Below are 25939 nucleotides of genomic sequence, written 5' to 3'. Positions count from 1 at the left end.
CCTTTCCTGGAACAGAGACGAAAAGATCCTCTGCACCCTCTTACCCCATCTGTCTCGTGATGCAGCGGCAGACCCGCACCCTGCCACATCTCCCCAGTGTGGGAAACCATAACCTAAGAAGCCTTCCCGCAGTGGGAACTGAACCTGTGACCTAGTTACTACATGCACACGCGCTCTAGGCCAAGGCATCACCGCACTAGCTGCTGACCCTGCTCCTCCATGGCTTTTCATGTGGAGGGGCACTGCGTTGGGCACACGGCAAGGCCAAAGGTTCATAGCAGCTGCAGTACAGTCCATACCCAGTTACGATTTGCCAGCTGTGCCTCTTTGCACTTGCACGTGCCATCCCAGTAATTATCCATGTACTGTCCTAAAGGGGAGACACCCCAAGGGCTCGAGCACTTTTGTAGGTAAATTCACTGCGCTCACCTAGCGCTCTCCCAGGAGCCTGACTCTCTGAAGTAGCTTTCTCATACAGAACCGTTTCTCCGGCTCTGTTGACTCGTGGGTATCTGCAAGCAGAACACCACATGCTGGTAACAAGTGCTGGGGAAACTTGGCTGCCACAGTGCAGAAGCAAGGTCTGCTGCTGCTGCGTTTGTCCAGCCTTTCTTATATGGAACTGAGCAGGGGGGTCTGAAGTTCAGCATGGACATCCATGATTAAAGCTAAGCCACCAAGAAGGGCCTGATCCTGAGAGGGGCCAGGTCCTGCAGCGCCCGTTGAAGCCAGCGGAAGTTGCAGGCACCTGTTGCAGGCCTGCTATGAGCCAAGTGCAGTATTATCAGTTGTTTGATGTAACCCCTGTTCTGTCCCTGCCCCTCAGCCAGTTCTGAAGCTGGGGCAACGGAAGCTCCCTAAAAGCGGAGGGGGTCGCTGACGCCGGAACCATGGCCCTGCCCCAAAGGCCCTGCCCTCACCCCGCCTCCACTCGCTCCTCTCCCCCTTCACATCACTTGCACTCACCGCCAGTAATGGCCTCCTGGCCCCTCCTTTTCCGGTGCCCCTGTCTGAAGCCCGCTCCTCAGCGTGAAGGTGAAGGGAGGGGCTCTGCTGGGCCATGGCTCATCCAGGCTCCTTTGCTATGTTTGTGTAGATCAGCTCCCCTTCAGCACTGCACGGGCAGTGCTACACCCCCTAGGCCAGGGGAGGGCAAACTATGGCCCGTGGGCCGGATCTGTCCCATCAGGGCTTTCAGTCCGGCCTGCGGGATTGCCAGACCCATGGCGCAGTGGGTCGAAGGCAGGATCTCTGCCTGCTGTGGCTCCATGCTACTCCCGGAAGCGGCCAGCACCACGTTCCTGTGGCCCCTGGGGCAGAGGGCTCCGTGCACTGCCCCCCACAGCTCCCATTGTCCGGGAATGGGGATCTGCAGCCAATGGGAGTTTTGGGGGTGGTACCCATAGACAAGGGCAGCATGTGGAGGAGCCGCCTGCTTCACCCTACCCCCAGGAGCCACTGCCAGACATGCTGGCCGCTTCCGGGTGTGGCGCAGGGCCAGGGCAGGCAGGGAGCCTGCCTTAGCCCCCTGCGCACCACTGCCACCCTGGACCTGCTCGAGGTAAGCAGTGCCAGGCCGGAGCCTGCACCCCGAACCCATTTGCCCTGAGCCCCCTGCCGCACCCCTCCTGCACCCCAACCTCCTGCCCTGAGCCCCTTCCTGCACACCGCACCCCCTCCTGCACCCCAACCCCCTGCCCTGAGCCCCTTCCTGCACACCGCACCCCCTCCTGCACCCCAACACCCTGCCCCAGCCCTACATTCATGGTCCTGCATACAATTTCCCCACCCAGGTGTGGCCCTCGAGCCAAAAAGTTTGCTCACCCCTGCCCTAGGCTGTGGCGCGGGTCTGGCAGCCCATTCTCTCCCTTGTTGCAGGTGAAGTGACTAAAATGGAATAAATGCAAATAGAGCAGCCATGACTCCTAGGCTAAGTGAAGTCCCTTTCTTTCCTAGGTGGATCGGGTGAGTTACCTGCTTCAGGAGATCTATGGCATCGAGAATAAAAACAACCAGGAGACAAAGGTACTGGTCATGTTGCCTTACTGCTAATTATGGCAGTCCAGGCCCTTCTGTTGTGATGCCACAGTCAGTGGTGAATTTGTCCCCTTCGGTTTTGTTTGGCAGCCTGAGGATGGGCTCTGTGCCTGATGTTCACAGGAGCTAGAGGGAGTGAGGCACCAGCTGCTGTTGGGTTTCCGTGGGCACCTCTCTCCATAGCCCATACCAATAACGGTCCATCACGAGAAGAGCCGTGCCAGGCTCAGCTACTGCGCGCTCTGTCTCTGGTGCCCTGCACAGGCTGCTTCCCAGCCCAGAAAAGTCTTCCTTTTCCTCCCCTGTAAATGGGTCCTTGATCCCACCCCCCACCGCACTCCCTGAGATCACTCCTTGCAACTGACTGGTCGGTTAGCACAGGGCAGGCTGAGGAGAGCTCTCTGCATCCCTGAGGTTTGCGACTGTAGCGGTGCTGTTAGTGTGTGCAGGTTGGCTCCTCATTGCCAGGGGTTAACATTCCCCTTGTGCTGGGTCTGCCGCTGCAGTGCATCCCTTGGACGTGGCCATGTGTTGGAATGGACTGCTGTTCTCTCCATGTCCCTGCAGCCGTGGAGGAGTTGACTCTGAGTAGTCTCACTAGTGCCAAAGGGATTATATGGAAACCGCTTCAACTACAAACGTAATCAGCTCCTTCTTGAGAAGACAAGCCTGGGATTTGATCCTGGGTTCTTATTTATTGCATGGCCTTGGGCACGTCATTTAACTTCTCTGAGTCTCAGTTTACCCCTCTGTAATGCTGACCTTCCCAGCTCAGTGGGCAGGGGGGAGAGGCTGAGAGTATTCATCTGTGATGTGCTCTGCAGATGAGAAGCATGGTGAGTGCTGGGTGTTGGCCTCTACAAATTTGACTGCTTTTGGGAGTGCTGTACTCGATTCCCCAGTGCTGTGCTTGCGGGAGGAAGTGATGTTAGGAAGGGAACAGAACAGGGGAAGCCCCACCCCTTCTCCCCCAGCCTTTTCCCAGGCCTGTGCTAACAATCTATGCCCTCTGTGTGGCTGCTCCACCAGGTAGCCCGTGGGGAGGCGGGGAACTCTTTTCAAATCCTATTACCTGGTCCCCTTAGAGACTCCTCTTTGCACTCCTGCTGTCTTCTGACCAGCCGTCGGACCCAGCTCTTTCAGACAGAGAGCCCTGTCAGTGCAAGACTTCGGGCTGTTTGTCGTTCAGTTCCAGTACAGTGAGCAGCCAGTGTGAAAAGGAGAGAGGAAGGACCTCCTTGCGCAACACGCAGGAGCCCTGAAATTGATCAAGAGTGCACACTATGTCCGCAGGCAGCTTCCAGCTGCTCACTAGTGTGGTCAGCAGGTTGGCTCGCTCATCTGGCAGGAGCAGATGCTGTGTCGTCTTGTTTACGTCTAGGTCGCCCCACAGTGCGGCGTGCGTCCCAGCGTGCGTCAGCAAAGGGAACTCACACGAAAGGACGAGCATGTCTGTGCACATCACTGAGGTCACTAATGGTTGGGCCCTTCCCCAACAATTGCGACTGCTCCAGGTTCAGCAAGTGTTGCTGATGGGGGGGAGCAGGGTCCACTGCACTGGAAGGATTCCTCTCTCCTCCCCCCCCCACCCCTGGCTTCAGTAGAGGGAGCTGCTGTGACTGGGAGCAAGTTCCTCTTTGTAGCGACTGCTGCATTTGACTGTCAGCTGCAGTCGCAGGGCTTTGTTTAATGAAAGCCGTATAATCGAGCCCAGAGTGTGGCAGTGTTACACCAAGGGGGATGGAGGGGTCTTCCCTCTCCCACCCTAGGTATCTCACTTCGAAGAAGGCCACAAACTCCCTGCCGCAGCCTGTGTCCCTGGGGCTACTTAGAAGCCCTCAGAGCCCTTGAGGCTCTGTATTGAGGCCCTGGAGGGTGACTGTTCACAAGTGTTGGGTTCTGAATGGACAGTGTTCCCTGAGCTGCACCCAGAACTTTGAAATTAACGTGCGTGAATCAGCAGGAGGAGATGGTAGGTGTCACCACCTCTCTCCGCTGCTGCCCCAGGCAGGGCCGGCTCTACCTTTTTGACCGCTCCAAGCAGCGATGGAAAATGCTGCCGAAGGGGGAAGCGGAGGAGCTGCCTCTGGCATGCCGCCTAAAGCTGCCGCAGTGCCACCCTTTCCCGTTTGCCGCCCCAGGCACCTGCTTACTAGGCAGGTGCCTAGAGCCGGCCCTGGCCCCAGGGCAGATCTGGTTTGAGCTGTGGGCAGCTGCTGCCCTTCTCTCCTGCTGCTCAGCAGCTCCCCTGCTGGTTGCCTGTTCTGTTGCAGGGGAAGAAGGCTGGACAGGAGCATTGTGATCGTCGAGGGCGATCCTTCTGTAGAACACAGCCCAGAGACCTGCCCCAAGATCCTTCCTAGAGCAAATGTTTTTCTAAATATCCAGTCTTGGTTTTAAAAGTTGCTAGTGATCCACTACAACCCTTGGTAAATTGTTGCAGTGGTTAAAAAATGTGTAATGTGTTAGACCTTTCTCTGCTAGACTGAAGAGCCCATTATCAAATATTCGTTCCCTGTGTAGATACTCGTAGACTGTGATCGTCACCCCTTAACTTTCTCTTTAAGTTAAATAGATTGAGCTCCTTGAGCATGGATTGCAGCCTCTTTACCTTTTGAGCCATATTTCACCTTTGAGCTGCAAGGACCTCATTGGATTGCAGTGTCCCTTTCCTTCCCCGCAAAGCACCTGTATTCACGTGGCACTGCCTCTCCTCTCATAACAGCCTTCCGATGATGAGAACAGTGACAACAGCAACGAGTGCGTGGTGTGCCTGTCCGACCTGAGAGACACCCTCATCTTGCCCTGCAGGCACCTGTGCTTGTGCAATTCCTGTGCAGACACCCTGCGCTACCAGGCCAACAACTGCCCCATCTGTAGGCTGCGTGAGTACACTCAGGAGAGGGTGCAGGTCTCACTGCCATCCGTTGGGTAGCTGCAGTCTCCCCATTCGGGTGCAAAAGCCCTAACCTCTCTGGGCAGGGGTGGCTTTACTGACCAGCAGCATAAGTGACTGGTTGGTGCCCTGGGATTATGGGTGGGGCAGAAACCTGTAGTCTGATTCTCTCCCCTCCTGCTCAGCCAGTGGGACCAGAACGGGAGGCAAAGTCTAGATGGACTATAGCCTGCTTAGCTTCCTCCGACCAGTGTCCCAGCAGTGTGTATCTTCGTCTTCCTTTCAGTCCACTCACCCTGTGTGTCAAGCTAGCAGCCCCATCTGGGAGAGGAAAAGGGTGTGTCTTTTATGTAAGCACCACCGTTTTTCCTGAAGCAAACTGGCTCCGGTCACTCCAGAGGGTTGATGCTAACTCATTGGCATTCTATTAAATGAATGGAGCTCTTGCGAGTCAGCAGTCTGTTTGGCTTCTACCACCAGCCTGCTTTACGTCCAGCATTTGGAGGTGTTAAATCCTTTCCATATCCCCTAATTCAGGGCCTATTCATTCAAAAAATGAATGCCTGATGCAGAGCAGAGTAACTGCAGCCCTGTCTCCAGCTCAGTGCCCTGTTAATATTTCAGCAGTTACTAGGAATAGGACAGCAAATTGGATTAGGTCACAAGCATGACCCCATGCTGGGAGCTAATCAGACAGGTTTGGAGGTTGCAAGTTGGGCCTTGGCTCTGATGAGCTTTTCCAGGCATGATAGTTTTTTCTGAGCCTCGGGAGGGCCTATTGTGGACGCAAGCTCATTTAATTGTAACATGTTTAATTGCAAGCTCGTTTAAGTGTCTCTGGGGCTAGGTGGCTAACCTTGCACTAAACAGCTCAGTGTTATAATTTGAAAGGGCCTGAAGCAGCTGGCTTTCCCTGCTTGTTTGTTGGCCACCCGAAAGCCATGTGATCAGCCTGAATCAAACCATGGTATCAGATGTATTGAACCTATCCCATACTCGCCTACGTCTTCAATTACCGCCCCATATCCCCAGTATCCTTCACCTCCAAATTCCTCAAACATGTATTTACAGCTGTTGCCTTGAGTTCCTCTCCCCCTGCTCCATCCTGGATCCCCTCCAGTCTGTCCCCCGCTCACTGTTTTGGACTGTAAGATCTTTGGGACAAGGCCTGTCTTGGTGTGCATTTGCGGAGTGCCCAGCATACTGGGAAGCTGATCCTGCTTGGGGCTTCTGGGAGCTACTGCAATATAAATATTTAAGTGTCCCCGACTGCTTCAGAAGATGGTGTTCTCTCTGGTGCTCGTAAATGCACCAAATACTACTCCTGGGGAAATTCTATGCCAAAAAGTTAAAAATTCTGCAACAAAAAAATTAAAATTCTGCAAAATGCTGAATATTTTATTTGTCAAAATAACACAGTATAATCACACCAGTTTCAATTATTTTTGGTCATTTATTTCAAAATACCTGTCAGCAAGTATGTCTGTAACAATACGGACAACAGAAAAGATTCAGGAAATGTTTTTTGACAAATAGATTCCTTAGTAGGCATATTAATACAGAACTCTGAGTAATAATTCATTTAAACTGCAATACAGAACCGTATTTCCCACACCGCCAGAAACAGTGCAAAGGCTGGGGGAGAGTCAGGGGTAATGGAGGAGCTGAGGGGGAGGGAAATAATTGCTGGGAAAAGACCAGAGAAGTGCTGGGGGGGGAGGGGAGAAGCTTTATAGGTCCTTAATTGAAAGGATGGAGATATTTAAATCTTCAACAGAGACTTTTAAATGGTCCTACTAGACATTATTTTTCCTTGTCATTCCTTGGGTTTCACTTCCTTGATACTTGTGATATCACCTTAGTTCTCTAGTCCTCCATAAGAACAACCATACTGGGTCAGACCAAAGATCCATGTAGCCCAGTATCCTGTCTTCCAACAGTGGCCAATGCCAGGTGCCTCAGAGGGAATGAACAGAGCAGGGAATCAAGGGATCCATAGAGTACACCAAGAAAAAGAACCCTCCCACCTCAAAAGTAACCTCTCTTTAAATAGAAAACTCTTATGCTTTTGCTCTTTACATAACAAAAATAATGTGATGAAGCCACAAAGGCACAGTTGGGTCCCAAATAACCATGTTAACTAAATACTTGCACCCGCACACAGCCAGGCTTCATATACACTGCTGGTTTCTGGTATCTTTTAAGACTTAGAATGTAGTGTGCACCATAGAGCGCTCTCAAAACTCCTCTGTTCTAGACACCACAGAAACCCTTTCAGGCATTCTTTATGCATAAAAAAGCAAACAAAGAAAACCCCCATTTGTTTCCAGATCACCATTAAAAAGGATAGCTGGGTCTTCAGAAGATCCTGTGGAAAGAACAGTATCTGATCATGTAACTAAAGATTATATCATAATGCATATGTATTGGAGGGGGAGGGGGGCAAATTAAGGTTGTACGGACAGGAAATGCCAGATGTCAGGCTAACTTATGAGTGCTTCACTGTACAATCTTAACATTCTTTTTAACACAGTCTTTTATATCATTTTCTTTTTTTAAAAAAAGCTTACTGAAAAAACTGATGCCCTCATGTGGAACCATGTTGACCCTCACATGGGTCACCAGCTAGTTTGGGACCTCTGCCACTTGAGCTGAGTAATTGGTAGTAATAGAAGGCTGTTATCTTCCTTGTGAATTGACCACTAGAGGGAGATGAAACCTGCTGGCAGAGCGTGTCTATTTGCTGACAGTGGAGGAATGTAGAGACTCAGGAGTAGACAGAAGTGGGGGGAAAGGATAAGAACTGGGTTGGGGGGGGAAGACACACACTGCGGGGAGACAGGCTGAAGTGTGTGGGTTTTTGTTTTTTTTAATAACTACTAGATAAAATAAGTGATTGGGCACATGTATGTTCCAGTGCAGGGATACGGGTGCTCAGTGTGTTCAAGTCAAAGGCTTTTGCCAGCAGACCACTAGGTGGCACATGTCCTCCTCCTCTCCTTGTGCAGTGAGCCAAGGCCATGAAAGGGGCATGTCTGCCACCACCTCCTCTGTTCCTTAGCATGGACAGGCACAAAAGCTGCTTACTCTAACTAGGAAAAGGTATTGTGAGGGACAGATATCTAGTTTGTACCTCCTCCCCCACTAAAGGAAAAAAGCAGAGGGATTTTTGCCTAAAAGTGCACTGTGGTGGTGGTGGGTTTGCCTTGGAACTGAACCTGCACATGAGATGATGGATTCTGAATCCACAAGGAATGCCCCTCCAGCTGCCCGCATCTCGGAATGCAAGTCAAGAGAAAAACAGTGTTCTTCCTCTCACTGTCGGCCGCCTCAAAGCACCCAAAGCATTCCGATGCTGAAAAGCGCTTGAAATCTTAGTCTTCATCGAGCAAGCCTTCCAGTAAGTCCTTCAGTGCCGGTTCGAGGCATCGTAAACATAAGCATTCACCAGCTCCATCAGACTCCAGTTCCTCCAGGACCATTGAGTCCCATGCCTTTATCTTTACTGGGCCCCTCTTCACCTGTACAGACAATCCAGACCACCTTGGCAATGCTGGATCCACCAATGATCGAGTCAGTGCCTCTGACTCCTTTAGCCTTCCTATCTGCAAGAGATCTTGGGTGTCTCCTTTTACTGGCCTTTCCACGACTGGAACACCCAGCTCTGGTATTGAGCACCACAGGGTCTTCGGCATTCTCAGCACTATGCGCACCACTGGGCCTGTCCGTACTGTTGACACACCCGGCACCATCCACACAGAGACATCTGGTGTGGTAGACGTTGCCAGTATTTTCAGCGTATCCGGGACCATCGATGAAGTCAGCTTTCCCAGAGCGATAATTAAAACCGAAGCCTTTGTCATCACTGACAAAGTCGACTTCAAAACTGCCAACACCCATTACCTCATCAGCATTCAAACCTCCTTATCCCATGCTATATATGGACTACAGGGCCCATCTCTCTCAAGACCCCCCTGAGCCCTGACAGGAATGCTCCCTCTGTTCCTTGGGGAGTTACACATTCCCTCTTCAGACTCGGAACTCTGTTACCATCCTGACCTTTCAGATCACCTCATAGACATCATAACAGGGGCACAGATTCTAAGGACTATGACTCGTCTTTTTTCAAGGAAGCCCCAAGATGGTGACCTCCACTGTGGGAGGCTCCAACTGTGGAGTTCCCCTCTCTTGGCCATACTGGTCGTGGCCCATTCCAAGGGAGCTGAGACCTCCTTCAGAATCTCAGACCAGCCGGGGTCCCCTTCTCCAGTCCAAGAAGCCTTTCATAAGGCTCCTCTGACTGTCCCCTATTGAGGAGGATGAGATACTCAAGTAACCCCTGGATGTCCCTCCACGCACTTCGTCATCTCCAGACAAGGCTGTCACCCGCAGAGTCACCTCCAGAGGACTTCAAGGTTGTCCAGGACCTAATGAGAAGAGTGGCCTCTTCTTTAGGAGTGCAGGTGAAGCTGGTTCAAGAAAATCTGCAGTCTCCTTGATGCTGCACAAACACTTGCTACGGGAAACGTGGTCCTTCCCATTGAAGAAGCCCTGCTTGAGACCAGAGAAAAACCTTGGGCAGACCCCAGTTTCTATTCCACCTGCAGCCAAAAGACTGGAAAGATGCTGCCAGGCTCCTCAAATGGATTCTGATTGTTATCAGTTATCACACTCTCTGATGTGTCTCCAACTCACTGGTGGTTATGGCCGCCAGTGAGCATTCACACCTGTCTCATCTCAAAGCCAAGCTTAAAGACAGGTTGCTCAAGAGACTGGCTATATATGGCAGGAAAACTCACTCTACAGTTGAGGGTGGCTAACCGTCAAGTTCTCCTGTCCAAATATAATTGTATTAATTTTACAGCTTTAGCCAGACTACCAGAGAAGACTAGGGAACAGTTTATGGCTCTGAAGGGCACCTCACAGCAAAAACATCCCTCCATGCAGCTACTGATGCAACTGTTACAGCCTTGTGATCCGTGGCCACTGTCCTTGCCATGAGATGTTCCCCGTGGCTCCAGGTGTATGGAATTCCAAAGGAGCTGCAATCTGGGATTTGCCGTTTGAGCGGTCTGAATTGTTCTCTCAAAAGACTGACGTTGTCATGTGCACCCTGAAAAACTCCTGGACAACTGAGCTCAATAGGGGTGTACACCCCAATCAAAGAGGAAACAGTTTAGACCTCTGCCCTCACAGATCACATTTCCAGCAGAGATTTCCGGACTCTTAAGAGACAATCTAGGCCTTCTCGATGGCACCAGACGGCTTTGTCTCCATCAGGCCCTTCTCACTAGACATCAACAGCTTCTTAACAGTCACTTGGACAGCATACCAGGCTCTCCATGTATCCCAGCTTTTGGAAGATGCCTATTGCACTTTTAACAGTGCTTGGAACTCAAATAACGACAGACCAGTGGGTGCTCAGCAATGTGAAGAGGAATGTGTTATCCAGTCACCTACCTCCCCGCAGCCCACCTTCCCAGTCCCCTTTCAGGGACCATCTCACAAGACTGTATTACTCTAAGAAGTCCGGTCTCTTCTGCAATGGGGAGTGATAGAAAAGGCTCATTGTCACCACAGAGGGATTCTATTCCTAATTCCCCAAAACTTCCAGGAAGTTGAACTAAGAAAATCAAGTTCCAGATGTCCCCCTCGCTTCCATTACCCTACCCTGGAGAGTGGAGATTGGTATGCTGCCCTCTATGTGCAGGACACATACTCCTGGTAATACATCCAGGCCACAGGAAGCACCTTCACGTTATAGCCTGAGATACATGCAGTCAACACCCGGTGCTCCCCTTTGGCCTAGCGCGTGTATCGGCCTGCCTGCGCTGCCTAGGTGTCCAGCATGTCCCTTACCTAGACAACTGGATAGTGTGCAGTGCCTCAAGCATCCAAGTCCACAGCAGCATCCTGATCAGAGGCTCTTGTCTAGTCCTGAAACTGAATTTGGACCAAGTTACAGACAACGCAGCTCAAACTCCCCGTAACCTCTGGCTTCACGCTGCCCTGCTAGCCGCTGAGTGCAACAGGGAAACTGACTAATCCCTGGGTTGTCTTTAAGCACAAGCAAGCGGTATCAGTTGCAAGCCTGGTGTATTCTTAGACTCCCTTTAACCTAAGTCTGAGCAAAGTGACAAAATTAGAGCTTTCCAGAGAGTGAGTTGGGGCCAGAAATGAGATGGAGGCAGGGTGAATTGATGTAAATCGCCCCATGGACAGCCAAATCATCAATTTGAATCAACTTTTCCAGTTGTACTTCAGTTATTTCTACAGAAAGGTGCCTTGTCATTGGTTGATATAACCATTTAAACATGTTGATTTACAACTAAATAGAGCCTTTACGCTAGATTTAGGACATCTTTTTGCTACCTAGGACAGTACACTATAACTACATACATTTATTTAAGCAATTATATAGCTTAATATTTTCAAATTCTTATTAATTGTATATTTTTAGTATGTTAGAAAATGGTGAATAATATATTGCTTATTTACTAGGTAATTAACTTTTTTCTTGTAATTTGTGTTAAGCTGCAATAGGATAGTAACTGGAATTTAATTAAACACACACAACAGCACATAAAATTGATTTTTTATTAAATAAAATAAGGCCTTAATACAGTGCATTAGCTAATGTGCCATATTTATAAAGCTTGACCTCAAAAGTTAGCTGTGTTCCCTGGATTCTTTACATCAATAAAGCAGCCTTTATCTCACAGTTTTTGATAGAGGCTCATGGATTCAGTATATTTATTTTTTATTTAAATGTTTTAAAAAATTATAGTAAGTTTAGACCTTAACATATTTTGGGTTAAATTCAGATTTCATTTTAATCAGGTTTCTTTTTAAAAAGAAAACTGTGTATTTTAAATAGCAACCCTTGATTTCTAGTGGTGAAAAAAAATCTATTTTTTTCCCTCAAAAGAACCCATTGATTTGTCTGGGCAGAGGCTGCTCTAGGGTAGTGACATGGAGGCCAACGTGAGCCTGTGAATGAAACAAGGAGGCCTGAGTTTAATCACCTTGTCCCTTTGTATGGGATGGGCCTGGACCCGTTTCAGACCATCTCAGAGTCTTGTTCATTGGGGGATTTCAGTGCATCTGATGTGCCTCCTAGCCCTAACGTGTTAACAAGTCATCGTTTAACTCCCCCCATTACCAGAAAATTAATGCCACATTAACACAGTGGCCAACTCCTCACCCCCACCCTGGCCTGGAGCAACAAATCTGAGGCTGAGAAACAATAGAGGGAGCTGTGTCTCCCGCCCCCAGCGCGGCAGAGCAGTCACAGAGAGCTGCTGACGGTCTCCTTGGCATTCTGTGTGCAAATCTGTCAGAGCCTGGCCTGCTTTTCTTTCTCCTTCCCACTTCTCAGGGAGTAGCCCCAGGCCTGGCCCCATCCCCACACCTCCCAGCACTAGTGCAGCATCCTATGCACCAGGGAGTCTTCCTGAGCCATAGCTGGGGTCCCTGCCTGTCTGAGGGCCTTTGCAGTGCTGCCCCACGGTGCCCGAGCCTGGCGACTGCATGTTGGCCCTGGGCCTGCATTGGGGATTGCCACAGTGTACCAACTCCTGGCCTCCCACCATGCGTCAGCCCCTCTCCTCCCTGCGGGTCGCTGGCTGGGGGCAGGCTGACACGGCTGGCTGCAGATGTAGGGCCTTGCTCAGGTGCAGCAGCGCCCCCCAGGTTAGTTATGAGAGTGGGCACTTCCAGAAGGGCCTGGGGCTGTATTTCCATATAAATAGAGCTGCCGTTTCATTCGCTACAGATGCTGCTCGGGGCCAGGGGCTCTGTCTTCTGCCAGACTGCTCCTCCCTCCAGTTTCTTGCACTAGCGGATGAGCTAAGGGGGCTAGACACCAGCACTTGGCTTCCGTGTGTTCAGCTACGAGACTTAGCCTGAAATCGGTGCCAGTCAGCTGGAGGCAGCTCCCCCCAGGAGCTCCTGGTCTCTAGGGTGCAGGGTCTCACCATGGTGAATTCTGCCTGCTAACGGGGTGTCTGAGCCATGTCCCTAGTGGAGTTGCTGTGGCACAAGCTGGCGCTGTCTGACCTGCTGCTTTGGCCATCTAGTCACCTGTACAATGTTCCCTCCTAGCCTTCCGCGCCCTGCTGCAGATCCGAGCTGTGAGGAAGAAGCCTGGGGCTCTGTCGCCCGTCTCGTTCAGCCCCGTCCTGGCGCAGACCATGGACCATGATGAGCACTCTGTAAGTAACTCTCAACCCTGTATGGCTTCTGGCCCTGTGTTCCCCCAAAGCGAGTGCTGTCTCCCTACCCAACAGGAAATGTGCAAGGGAAACAGTGAGTGGACTTGGTCACATTAATCATCAGAGCATAAGCTTTCGGTGAAGTGAGCTGTAGCCCACGAAAGCTTATGCTCTGATAAATTGGTTAGTCTCTAAGGTGCCACAAGTCCTCCTGTCCTTTTTATGGATACAGACGAACACGGCTGCTACTCTGAAACCCGTCATTAATCACCAGGAGTCTCACTAGCATGTGAGACCTTCCACGTACGAGGGCTTGCTAACACGCTGGGCTTCGCTTCCTCCTAATGCCCACAGTGCCCTAACCCCAGACACTGCTCCCATTCGTTCTAATAGCGCTCGCCCAACCACTGTGCTGGAGGGAAGCAGCATTATCCTTGTTTTACAGATGGATACATTTTGGGAGACTTGCCTGTAGTCCAGAGGGAGTCAGTATCAGAACACAGGGATTCCTGGCCCCGGTCCTGTACTGGAACCCTGAGATCAAAACCCCTTCTTACTTGTTTTCCTGCTCCAGACTCCTAGGACTGGGAAAAAGAGCCTCTGTCGAGTTCCTGTTCCACCCATGGGATTGCTTGAGGGAGCTTGTCTGGATTTGTCTAGCCCCGATCTCTTTGAAGGGCGTGCTTGGGTTCTCTTTGTAAAACTCTTGTTCAGAGAGGTTGGGGTTGACAATAGCAGAGTCAAACCAAGTCTCAGATGCAAGCAGAACTGATTGCAAAAGAGTCCCTGCACACCTTGTGTAAAGCAAACACCTTTGGTTGTGAAGTTGCTTAAAAAACCTCTCTAAAACTCTTCTAGTTGAGTGTTTGCACCCTGGGACTTGTTCATGATTGTGGTACAGCGCAACGAATCAGGGGCCGCGCCTTGGCAAGCAGGAGGGGGAAGCACAGCTGAAGTATTAATGCAAGTGACCGACCTAAGAGAGGGAGGAGCGATCCATTGTTATCCCCTAGACCTATCCAGTGAGGCTTGCAGCTACCCTCATCTTCAACACCAGGGAGGCTCCTGCTTCCTCTTGCTCCAATCAGCCTGGGGGCTTGGCTCATGGTAGAGCGTGGGGCACTGGGACCTGTGTTCTCTGCAGGTCGCATCTCTTCATTAAAGATGAGGGCTGTTGTCTGATGCTGTTATACAAGCTTGACACAGCCCGCAGCCTCCTCGCAAGCTGCAGATGAGGCCCTCCGAGGATCACGCAGGGCACCCTGCAGTGGTCATAGAATCATAGAATATCAGGGTTGGAAGGGACCTCAGGAGGTCATCTAGTCCAACCCCCTGCTCAAAGCAGGACCAATCCCCAATTTTTGCCCCAGATTCCTAAATGGCCCCCTCAAGGATTGAACTCACAACCCTCCTGGGTTTAGCAGGCCAATGCTTAAACCATTGAGCTGTCCCTCCCTTCCTACTGAGTTATCCCTCCCTTCCCTGTGGTGCTGTAGGCAGAGCAATAGGCTGCAGGGACAGCTGGGTGGTAAGTGCCCGATGAGAGGGAGCTGTTGCTTAAAGATGTGTGTAAGTTTCAGTGACTGATTCGCAGGGCCCTGTGTGGCCCCTGGCTGTGGACTTCACTGCAGGATCCAACCCCCACCCCCCGGCCTCAGAACCGAGCTACAGCACCTGAGCTTTCATTTAAAAAAGAAAACACAAAATAAAAGGGTTGGTTCTTGCCCCTCATGACTGCGAAGAAAACGTCCCCGATATAAACCAATCTCTTACTGTCTCCTCATGTCTGCTGCCTCCTGAAACAGGAGCTCTGAGCTGGTGTCTGTACACAATGCCCCCTCCAGCTTGGTGGGGCAATAATCCTGGAACCTAGGGGCAGTTTTAGTGTCAATGCAATTAAGTATTTCATTGCTCGCTTAGCTCACTATCCCCCACTGCCTCTCCAATTGCCTAAACCCACAGTGTGCTGTACCTCGCTGCTATGTCCTCCGGCATGCATGCACCAACCTCTACAAGGCACTTGTGCTTTGTCAGAGCAGATGTTGTTGGCACTGAAAGGCATCACAAAGTGAATGGGTTATAACATCTCAGTCAGTGGCAGAGATGCTGAGCTGGGCATATTCTTTATACTCCTCCTCAGCGCAATAAAAACTTCCCTTTGGGAATTTACCAGCCTGCCCCCAAAACATGAGCACTGCGGTACAGAATTGAGGTGCAGTTTGCCGCTGATGATGGTGATTAATAATTGGGTTCAAATGACATTGGTTTAACTACTTTTAACAGGACACCGTCGACATGTACGGCATGTCCCCTCAGCCCCCAGTTTCCCAGTCATGTGAAAGACCCAGACAGACAACAAAGGAAACTCGCTATGTGGAGGAAGCAGCAGGAAGGGCTGTTGGATGCACAAAAGAAATAAACTGACAAATAGCAAGCACATAACATATTGCTCTCTCTAATCTTTGCCTTATCGAATTTTGACTGTTGTTTGAAACAGATGTGTGCACAAAATTTTAAGTTGGTGGTGCCCCTTTAAATTAACCATTAAAGGAGCAAAGGATTTACTGTGCAAAGAATAAAGCAGGGATCCAGGTTTTGGACTGGGTCCAGCTTGGTGGGGTTGCCTAATGTTACCCCTGTTTTCCTCACCTGCAGAGCTCCGACAACATCCCTCCAGGATATGAGCCCATTTCGCTGCTAGAAGCATTGAATGGCCTCCGCTCCATCTCCCCATCCATCCCTTCCGCTCCTCTGTACGAGGAAATCAGCTACACCGGGGTGGTGGATGGACTGCCCCCAGCAGGCCGCCCACTAGCCGGGATTGACAGAGCCATGGAGAGCGGCCCTCAAAAGAGCAAGCGGAGCAAATCTCCAGACAGGTCAGCCCTAACTTCAGAAACGTCCCTCCCCCAGGGCCTCTTCCCTGCACGTGCCTTCTAAATACCCCTAGAGAGCTCAGAGCTACCGACCATTCCCATCTGTCTCCGTAGGCTGCATCACAGGAGGTCCCCAGCTTTCTCATATCAGCTGTCCATAAACACACTGAGCTGGGGAGTAGCCTTCCTGGCTCCTGGTCACAGAGCGATCTGCTGTCCTAGTGCAGTGTGAGGCTGGGAAGTGGCGCCCCGGATTTTCAGCTGGTTTTGCAGCCGTGCTTTCGCACTCTCCATGTCCCGCACCCCCAGTTCTATGCCCACACTTCCTTTGAGCTTTTTCTGGTATCATGCCCCTCAAGCCCCAGGCTGCAGGTGAGCCTCCCCTTGACACGTGGAGACCCAGTCCGGAAGCAGAGCCCTGACAAGCATTGCAAGAAGGGGCTGAAACTCCTGGGAATGCCAAGTTCAGATCCCAGCAGGCCTGAGGTGGCCCTTTGCCCTGCTGAGCAGGTTCTATGCAGGTGACTGTTGGCTTGTGTCTCAAATGACACGCACCCAGGGGTCTGAGCACTCAAAGCGGCTGCTTATGCCCTTGTGGCCCTTTCTATGGGAGGGAGGTTCCTGATCACACGTTCCCCTGCCTACACTCTTGTGCACCTCCTGGTTTCTGCCGTTTCCGCTGTGCTGTGCCTGCCAGGGGTTGGGAGGTGCCATGGGAATGTAAGTTGCTGTGTTTTGTGGCTCTCTGCAACGTCACCCTTCTCCTACCCCCAGTGCGTTACGATCTCCTTCGTCGCCGATCCACGAAGAGGATGAGGAGAAGCTCTCTGAGGACTCGGACTCCCAGCCAGCGCTGAGCGGGGCCGAGCTGGTACTGAGGAAGAACAGCTCTCCTGGAGTAAGTCCCCATCCCAAGCACTCAACCCTGGTTGCTCCCTGCCCCATGAGCCCTGCACCAGTGAAGGGCCACTCTCTGGGCTGTGGCCTGGCGGCTGGCTACGGGTGCCAGTCTGGGGGGAGGTGCATTTCGGGCAGGATCTTCCTGAGTAACAGGGCTCAGGGTAAACCCTTTAGTGCATGATGGGAAGGAGCCCGGAGTCTGCTGCCGGGGAGCCCCAAACACTTCCCCACCTCCCTTAACTCCACAGCTCTCTACCCCCCAACCCCAATGCCTTGGGCTTCCCATGCTCCCAACCCCTCCCCTTGGGCACAATGGGAACTATTACAATTACAGCCCGGGAGGGCATTTCTAACCCCTTGGGGCTGGCACCTGAAGGGCTTTGTTAACATGGGATGCTCCTGCCGGTGCAGAAGGATTCCTGAGTGGCAGATCTAGGTTAATTCTGGCTCCAATCACTGCAGCTGGCTTTGCAGCTTCCTAGCTCTGAACCTCCCAACCTGGGCCTGCCCAGTGGACCCACAATCAGCATCTGACACCTGGGAACCTCCAGGAGGGGGTTTCAGCAGGGGGTGCTGTGACTGGACAGGTGGCCACCCTCGTTCCCCAGGCCAGTACGCTGCTAGTGTGGTGATATTGCTGGGCACCCTGTATCGGGGCATCAGGCTGCCCCCTGTCCTGGACACAGCCCTCCTGAGCACGTCGGTACAGTATACTGAGTCCGAGGGGAGGGGTTCCAGCCTGCAGAGGTCATTCTGTTCTCTCCTTTTCCAGAGCATAGTGGCTGAAGAAATGGAGGGGATCTCATCCCTGCAGCAAGGTACGTCCTGCCTTCAGATAAGTTAGTCTAGAGGGTAGAGTTTGGGGCTGGAATTGACCCCCTGCTCGCCTCTTGGTCTTGCTCTCTCAGCTTATGGCAGGGCTCCTTCTAATCCCTCTGGAAGGTGCTCCTTGGGGATGGACATGGTCTCAGCCTAGGATCACATGCCCGGGTCACTGATCTCTGTTGAATGTGGGAATCCCTCTGCCAGGGACCGGCTTTGGGGTTTCCAGTTCCCCTTGGAAACTTGAATCTGACAATGGCTAATCAGCTGCAATTCCCCAGTCTGAGGGCCTGTCCGGACAACAAGCTGGGGGGTAAATCTGCAGCACGCTAGCCTGCTGCGTATCAACTGGCCACATGGATCCTTCGACCATGCAGTCAGGGTATGTGCACGTTTAATCTGGGAGATGTGATTTCCAGCCTGTGCAGACATACCAGCACTAGCTCTGCTTGAGCTAGCATGCTAAAAATAATGGAGCTGGGGTAGCATGGGCCGCGTCTTGGGAGAGCTGCTGGAATACGTATTTGCCTGGATCCCGGGTACATACACAGGTGGCTGGTCTGAGCAGCCACCCATGCAGCCCCAGCTACACCACTGTTTTTAACAAACTAACCTGAGCTGGGAATCTCACCTCCCAACTCAGAGGCAAGACGTAAACATTCCCCTGTGTGCATTGAGTGCTTGGGAGCGCTGCGTGTGGTAGCAGGGTCCACGTGGCCAGTTAGCGCAGGGGCAGGCTGCTGTGCTGCAGATTGACACCCCAGTTTGCCATGCACTCACCCTCTAGACAAGCCTGAGCTTTGTCCATGGGATTTCCTTGGAGACTGAGCGCCCCCTAGTGCTTGTGCACGGACACAGCGCCTGACCCATCACTGCTGGGCCCCAGGTGTGATTCTTCATTGAAACATGAACTTTGTGCAACAGGGGTCTTTGTGCGAAGAACTATCAAGATCCGCAGAGCTCTGTGCGCTGTGACTCCTTCCAGCGCGTCTCATGTCTCAGATCTTCCAAAGGGAGCATTTAAAAACTGCATTTGGACAGTGGCAGAAGCTGAAGGGGAAACCACGCCAGCTGGGAACTAGGGAAGCGACAGTGACTGAAATTTCTCATGCGTTCCTTCCCAGCTGGCTCTCCCTGGAGCTGAGCTCTGCCCAGGGTGGGCTGACGGGGCAGATCAGTAGTGCAGTGCCAGGCTGGCTGTGTGCATTCTCCTCCCCTTTGTTGCTGTCACCATGTTCCCCAGCCTGCGCCCAAGGGCCAGGTGGGAGGCAGAGGCTCTCAGTTGGCCATTGTGCCAGGCAGCACCCACCATTCCCAAACACTTGATGGGAAACTTCACTGCAACTTAAAAGCCTAGATCTCATTCCCTAGACAAACCCTCAGTAACACCAGGCTGCCTGTTGATCTGCTGTGGGAGGTGGCTTCCACATGGGGAAGGAGGAGAGTGCCGGGGTGGGTTCTCCGTCTTGCCCAGTGCCAGGTGGCCATCTCCCTGCTCCAGTGCTGCTCCATGGGTAAGATCCAGGCTGTTCCCTGCATGCCTGGGGCTGGCTCAGTGCTCTGCTAGGATTCGCACTCTGGTGCTGTGATCAGTGCCCAGGGCAGGGCTGTCAGGAGGAATGGCAGGAGGCATTGCGCGACTTCGCTGGGCTCCCTAGGCCTGATGTGTCTTCAAGTGTCTCGGCTGCAGACAAGAGAGGTGCCTTTTTCAGTCGCTGGCCCTGTCACCTGGCAGCGTTTGCAGGGCGCAGCAAGGGGCAGTGGGGAAGGAACCTGTTCTCCCAATGCGTATGGCAGTGGGGGGCCCTTGTTAGCACTGGTCTCTCCTCGGGAGGGAAGGCAGCACAGGCCCCTCCATCTCTCTCCCGGGACTAAGCTGTCCAGCTCTCTGCTGACTCCAGGTAGCCGCCTGCCCTCCATGGAAGACATCCCGCCAGAGAGCAACTGCAACGAGCACAGGAGCCGTATGCGGTCGGAGAGCGACCCCCCAGTTGATGTGTACCTGCCAGGTAACAGCCCAGCCCTTGTGCGGGCACGGTGCTGATTGGCGGTGGGTGGTGCCGCCGCGGCTTGGCAAGGGGTCTGTGCTGTGCCTATTGGCTGCAGGCTGAGCCACCCTGCTTGCAGCTTGCTTGCCTGGGTTGGCGCATCAGGCAGCTCGTCTCCAGTGGAGAGCGAAACTCTCCCCTAAAGCACCCACTTGCCATGATCATATGGAGCTAACTGCTGCCTCCAGGGGCATGGGTGAGTGGGGCTCCCAGAGAGGTAACTTGCCCTATATCTCCCTTTGCCATCCCCCTCCTCCCTCACCCTTTTGTCTTGCTGCTTCCAGTCCCACCCCCTTTCCTCCTTTCTGCTCTTTGGGCTGCAGCCACCAGACGGCAACACAATTGCAAGTGTGATAGTGGCCTCCCCGTGCAAGTTGGTGAGATTCTCTTTCCCCACTCCACCGAAGATTCAGGAGTACATGAATAGAGGCATAATATGTGGGGGGGCTGAAAACCCCTGGTCTCCCTCCTCTAGTGACAGCCGCATCTGATCACTGGCCCTGGCGCTCCAGCTGTGAGCTCCCACCAAGGGGAAAAGCCCACCTGGCAGCAGATCCCGGGCACACCCAGAGAAGAGCGCAGGCTCCTGGCTTTATTGCTCCTTGTCTCCATACTGCTGATCCAGGGAGGGAGAGGCAGGGCCTGCCATGCTGGGGCCGCTGAGCAGTGAGCATTGCTGGCTGTGCAGGGGAGGACCCAGGCTGCAGCCCCGCTGCCGTTAGAGCAGGGGAATCCTCCTCCAGGATGCCTGTGCAGGAAGGGCTGTGGCAGCAGGGGTGCCTGCTGTCACCACAATCCACACGCGGCACACTGGGCTCATCCTGGAACCAGCCTGTGGGCGAGGGAGGGGCCCACTCACTGTGCCGCGGGCAGGGGATTGCGCTTCGGGGGGCTTCGTGGCTGAGCTGCTCCCAGTGCAGCTCCGTCAGCTGTAGTCCTTGCAGCCTGTTCTCCCCCGTAGAGTCGCGGTCTGTTCTGAGCGTCTCTCTAATGTCTCCTTCCTTCTGTCTGCCTCCCTGCTCCTGCCCTGGGCAGCACTGGGTCCCGATTCCTGCTCTATTGGGATAGAGGAGTAAGCTGGTACGTCGTCTCATTCTCTTATGCGCAGGGAATTGCATGGGGCGGCAGGACCCCTTTCAGGGTGGGGCTGTGGTGGGGGCAGACTAGCTGAATGTGTCAGTACCAGGCTGGCCCCTTCTCCCCTCCCTGCCCTTCCAGCTCGGCCCAGGATGGTGCATTGCTGCAGTGGTTTCCCCTCACCACAGGGTGGCAGTAACAGGCCCCAGTGCAGGGCATGGGATTTCAGCCAACTGGCCTGAAATCCTGGAGTTCAGCTGCTCCCAGGGCTTCTCTCTCTCCAGACTGCTCAGCTTGTGCCTCCTTTGTGAATTGTCTGCAAACTGACCTGTCAGCTCTGATCCTACCCCCTGGCAGCATTCCTGAGTCCCCTCTGCCCAGCGCTAGCCAGGCCCAGCACCCCGCCAGGCTCCACTGGGCAGGCCACCAGTGTCCCTCTCCCCAAGAAAGCGAGGTGAGTTCAGCTCACTGCTCCTCACGACTAGGGGCGCATGGTGCCTCCAGCCACCGCTGCTGTTACAGGAACAGAGGAGCCCGGTCCCTGCCATGCTGAGCACCCTCCCGCAGCCCCTCGCTGAATGCTCCTGCAGGAGGCCCATAAGCATGTGGGTAACTCAGCCCTGTTAGCACAAGTGGCCAGGGTGCGGAACTGGCCCAGAAACCCCCTCTCACACGCACACAAGGAGATCTGATCTGATCTGCTTCTGCTCACCATGTGCAGGGTTCCCCAAAGACTGGGGGGCCAAGAGCCTGAAACCTGCGGGGGTTCCCATCTGGGCCCCGGTGCCCGCTGGGTCCACGTCCTGCTGAACTGTGGCAGAGGGCATGGGGCTCGTGCACTCATCAGCAAAGCCAAGAAACTGGAGAGGAAATCCTTGTTGGGTCCCCACCCAGCCCCTCTGTCCTGGGAGCCAGCACAGGGCAGTTCCCTTCCCGAGCAAAGGAGAGCGGGACATACCTGGCATATGCTAGACTGTGGGGAGTGTCCCGTTTGCAGCCTGAGTCCCTCTAGCCTCCCCCCACCCCCGAAAGGTCCCGTGCCCACAGGGCTCCTCTGGTGCGCACATGCTGGCTGATTTTCCCCCAAGCTGTGGCTCAGCCCATCCTGTGCCCGCCTGCTCCACCCCTAGGCTGATCAGAGGGAGGGAGGCAGGGACCGCAAGGCGAGCGAGCTGTCTTCCTGGGCTGTGACATCTGTCTCTCTCTCTCTCTCCCCCCTCCTTCAGGGTCGTCCGACTCCAAGACCCTTCCAAGCCATGGCGCCAACAGTCCCACTCAGCCCCTCCTCTTTGACCAGCCCCAGCTCTGCCCAGAGGACACGTGCAGCCTTTCCTTCCGCCCAGGCCTGCGGCGGTCTCAACTGCGTCCCAAGCCACATGCACAAGCTCTCCTCTCCCGGAGGGAGCTGGGAGCCTCCCACGCCCAGCAGGGCCCCCAAATGACACTCTGAACATGGCTCGGGTGTGTTAAATGAGTCTGTAAATGGGGCAAGAGGAAGGCAGGCGCTGCCCCCTGCAGTGGGTTCGAGCCAGGCTCCCACTTTCCTCTTGGGACTGGCTGCTCCCCTCACCAACGGGCACAACTTTTGCACAGGTTGGTTTTTTAAAGATGTTTAAAGTACTTCCTGTTCTAACCCCTCCGCCCCCTTTCCCTCCCCCCACAGAGGAGCTGGTGGGAGGGAGTTGTTGGGGGGCGGGATGCAAATGAAGGACACTCCCATGTATATTTTGTAAACACGAGGACTGTCGCAGCTGTAGGGTTGTGCTGCCCCTCCCCTGTAAATAGGTCTTGGGCCAGTCACCCCTTGCAGGCCGGCCAGGGTCTGCTCTGCTTTCTCCTGGGGGCTCCCAGCCCGGGGGGGGGGGTCTCTAGCCAGACTTACGTGGCACTCCCTCTTCTCCTGGTGCTACTGTCCCCAGGCGATGGTCCCCTGGGTGTGGCATTGCCACCTGTCCAGCTGGTGGCTCCATGATTGCTTTGCAGCTGGCGCTCACTCCCCTGAAGCCTTGTGTGGGAGGAGCAGTGTGGATAGGCTTATGCCTTCCCCTGCAGAGGGACGAGGGCCCCAGCTGCACTCCCAGGAGGGACAGCCCCTCTGTGGGGAGCCTGCTCCTGCTCAGTCCTTCCCAGGGAAGATCCAGCCGAATCTCCAGCATGGGGCACACGGGATGCCCCTCCCCTTCCTGATCCTGCACGGGGGGCTCTTGGGTTCAGCCACCAGCTGCTCCCCTGCTCCCTCCAGCCCGTCCTTCTTGGGGAGCTGGTCGCTGCTGCGCCGGGGTGGACCTAGCACCTGTCCCGCCCTGCTGTGTGGCTTCTTCCTGCCAGGCCCTGGTTCCTGGGATCTCAGCATGCCATGCATGTCTGCAGGCCGGCTCTTACCTAGCTCACAGCACTGGCAAACTCCTGCCAGCGGCTCCAGGGCAGCCTGCTCTGTCAGCGCCCTCGGGCTCCATGGGCTGCTTTCTGAGCTCCTTAGACACAAGCACAAGACTCCTGCCGGAAGGGGGGGCTTTGCCCCACCAGGCTGCCACCAGCAGCACCCACTTGGCTACCTGCAGGGCCAGGGCCAGTGGGGCCCTGCTGAGTGACACTGTTCAGGGGAGCCCTTAGGAAGAATAGCCTGTTCTTCGTCCTTTACTATTCTGCCCACTTTCCCTGCTGCAGTGAAGCCCTGCCACTTGCTCCTCCTAGCTCTGGGGAAACCCTTCCCCAGCCCAAGTCCTAGCCCCTGGAATCTCCCCATAGCCCCAGCACTACCGTGGTGTGTCTGAGCCCTGGCAGGGGCAGGGAGCCCGGCCTGCAGAGAGTTGGGAGCAGCGCCCTGGCAGTGCTAGGCCCTGTTACAGCTGCAGGGCCCAAAGGTGTGGGAGGATCAGCCTGGCAGTTTGTTTCCCGCTGGCTGGGGCAGGGCCGATGAGTCGAGCACTCAGCTGTGGGTGGGGTTGGGCCCAGCATCTCTCCAAAGCCAGCAGCTCCATGCTCAGCACCACCAGCAGTGAAGCCCAGGCGGAGGGGTCCTGCCCCCTGGTACGGGATTCCTGCCATGCTGGGGCATAGGAAAGACCTCCATGGCAGAGAACCACCCCCTAACCCATGGCCCCTTTGAGTTGCAGCCAGCTGCCTCCACCCTGGTAAGGCCTTCATGAGGCAGAAGATCACCCCTAGGCCCTCACTGCGCTCTCCTGGGCTCGGGTGTCTGTTGCTGAGGAGATGGGGCGTGCATTGGGGTAGCAGAGGGGTCAGTCTTCCCAATGCTCCTGCTACGGCTCCTCCCCTGGAGAGCAGGCACGGCCATGGCACAGGAAGATGCCGTGAAAAGCACCTCCCCGCCCTTGCCACTGACTTCGGTGACTCCCTTTGGTAGCAGGGAAGCTTCTATCACCGCTATTTCCAGGGGCGTGAATCTCTCTGCCCCTCGTCCTGACCTGCAGCTGCATGCTCCCTGGGCAGGGTTCCAGACGGGGCTAGCGGGGCATGGGGGTGCTGCCAGCCTACGGGGCTGAGGGAGACCTGCACTCTGCACACAGCTGCACACCTGGAGCAGGAGGTGTTTGGGCACCTGCTTTTCCCCAGTGCCCATGGCCTTGTTGGTGCCCCCTGTGCCCGCCTTGATCGATGTTGCTCAGTGCGGTGACCTTGCTGTGTGCCTTGTTCCTGCTTTCTGTGCTGTGGGGAGCCCCTCACCCCATCCATGGGGCTGGCCTGGACCCTGCGGGAGTCTTCTGTCCCTATTGGGAGCTCTGCCCACAAGGACGCATTCCCAGGGGCAGGTTTGTGTGCATGGCTGCTGGGCTCTGCCGTCTGCTTCCGTTTGCCACCATGCCTTTCATTCTCTGCTCCTCCCCAGTGAGATGGGCCAGCCGCCTGTCTCCCCCAGCAGGGATTTCTGGGGGCTCCTCCCTTTGTTCCTTTGTTTAGAGTAATAAATCCATGCAGCAATAGCCTCTGTTTGGCCGTTATTGTAGTCTGTGTGTGCATCCCCTGCCCCATGCAGGGGGAGCGGAGCAGAGCACTCTGGGGCAGACGGCTGAGCCCAGACTCGGGCCTGGGTTTGCCCTGTCACCGGAAACCAACTTCCCTGCAGAGGCCAGGCCCCACGGCACTCAGACCCCATGATGTGCACAGCGGGCCCGGAGAGGTCTGGTGGAGGCTGTGGCTGCAGAGGTGTTAAGGGGTCTCCGTCCTGCCAGCCCCACCCTCTGAACACAGCACCTGTCTCCCCAAGCAGCTATCTGCAAAGCCCCAGGCCTGGGGTCTGGCTGGGTGCAGGCAGGCTCTAGGTTCCCAGGGGGCTGCTGGGGCCCTGCTGCTCATGACTGCTTCTTCAGACCATGGCCCTCCCCACCCTCAGGCCAGCTCATCCGTTGGCTGTGGGGAGATGTCCCTGCTGCACAAGCAGGATGGGTTCATTCCATCTAGCACCTGGACTCACTGCTGCCGGGCTGGTGGCACCCACCCGCTCACCCCGCCAACATGACTGTGCACTGGGAATAGGCGCCCTGATGTTCCCCTCAGCTCTGACACGGTACCTGCTCACTCCCTGGCATCAAGCTTCTCCTGGCACTCTCTGCTGCTGCCGCCTTGTGTCCCCTAAGCTTGCGCCTAGCCGTTAACAGTGGTGATAACTGAGACTCCAGGAGTCAAAGGGTTAACTACATGTCACAGTGCAGAAAACACGGATTACAGCTAGTGGGGGGGGGGGGGGCCTTCCCTCCCACCCCATGTTGGAGCTAGGAGCTCAGCCTGGCCTCCCTGCCTCCAACTGTCAGACCCCAATTGCTGTTCACCAGGAGCCAAGGAAGCTGGAGCCAGTGGACAGCTTGGCTATCCCTGTTCATTGCCAGAGCCTGGGGTGCATTTGGGGGTGGGATGAGGGGTTCCGGAGATAGAAGGTTCAGCCTGAGCTGCTTTTATCATTTTGGGATTCTTATAACTGTTCGGGTTGCAAAGGAAGGAGACAAAACTCAGGCCCTGACCACCTCTCCCCTAAAAGGTACAGCCCTGGCCTGCCCTGAGACACTGAGAAATGGGGCCAGGGGCCAGGCTCAAGATGTTTCCAAAGCTACT

At 54.4% G+C, this 25939-nt stretch overlaps 1 protein-coding gene across 6 annotated transcripts in view; it reads left to right on the top strand.

Annotated features, from left to right (window-relative positions):
- MGRN1 (mahogunin ring finger 1) overlaps positions 1–24813 on the top strand; it is a 106192-nt gene extending 81379 nt beyond the window's left edge. For 4 of the 6 annotated variants that reach the window (XM_073362742.2, XM_073362743.2, XM_073362744.2 and 1 more), the window contains 8 exons: positions 1957–2025; positions 4763–4922; positions 13037–13146; positions 15802–16025; positions 16797–16920; positions 17695–17740; positions 19646–19753; positions 22096–24813. In XM_073362742.2, the coding sequence (XP_073218843.1) occupies positions 1957–2025; positions 4763–4922; positions 13037–13146; positions 15802–16025; positions 16797–16920; positions 17695–17740; positions 19646–19753; positions 22096–22319 (1065 nt within the window). In that variant the 3' untranslated portion in view covers positions 22320–24813. Of the gene's footprint in view, positions 1–1956; positions 2026–4762; positions 4923–13036; positions 13147–15801; positions 16026–16796; positions 16921–17694; positions 17741–19645; positions 19754–20827; positions 20873–22095 lie in introns of all 6 variants that reach the window. The other 2 variants (XM_073362747.1, XM_073362745.1) reach the window with 1 other exon arrangement.
- The last annotated feature ends 1126 nt before the right edge of the window (positions 24814–25939 follow it).

Source organism: Lepidochelys kempii, chromosome 10 (genome assembly GCF_965140285.1).
Source record: "Lepidochelys kempii isolate rLepKem1 chromosome 10, rLepKem1.hap1, whole genome shotgun sequence".
Lineage (NCBI taxonomy): Eukaryota > Metazoa > Chordata > Testudines > Cheloniidae > Lepidochelys > Lepidochelys kempii.
Note: the sequence above shows the minus strand (reverse complement) of the source record. Positions and strands in the feature narration are given on the sequence as shown.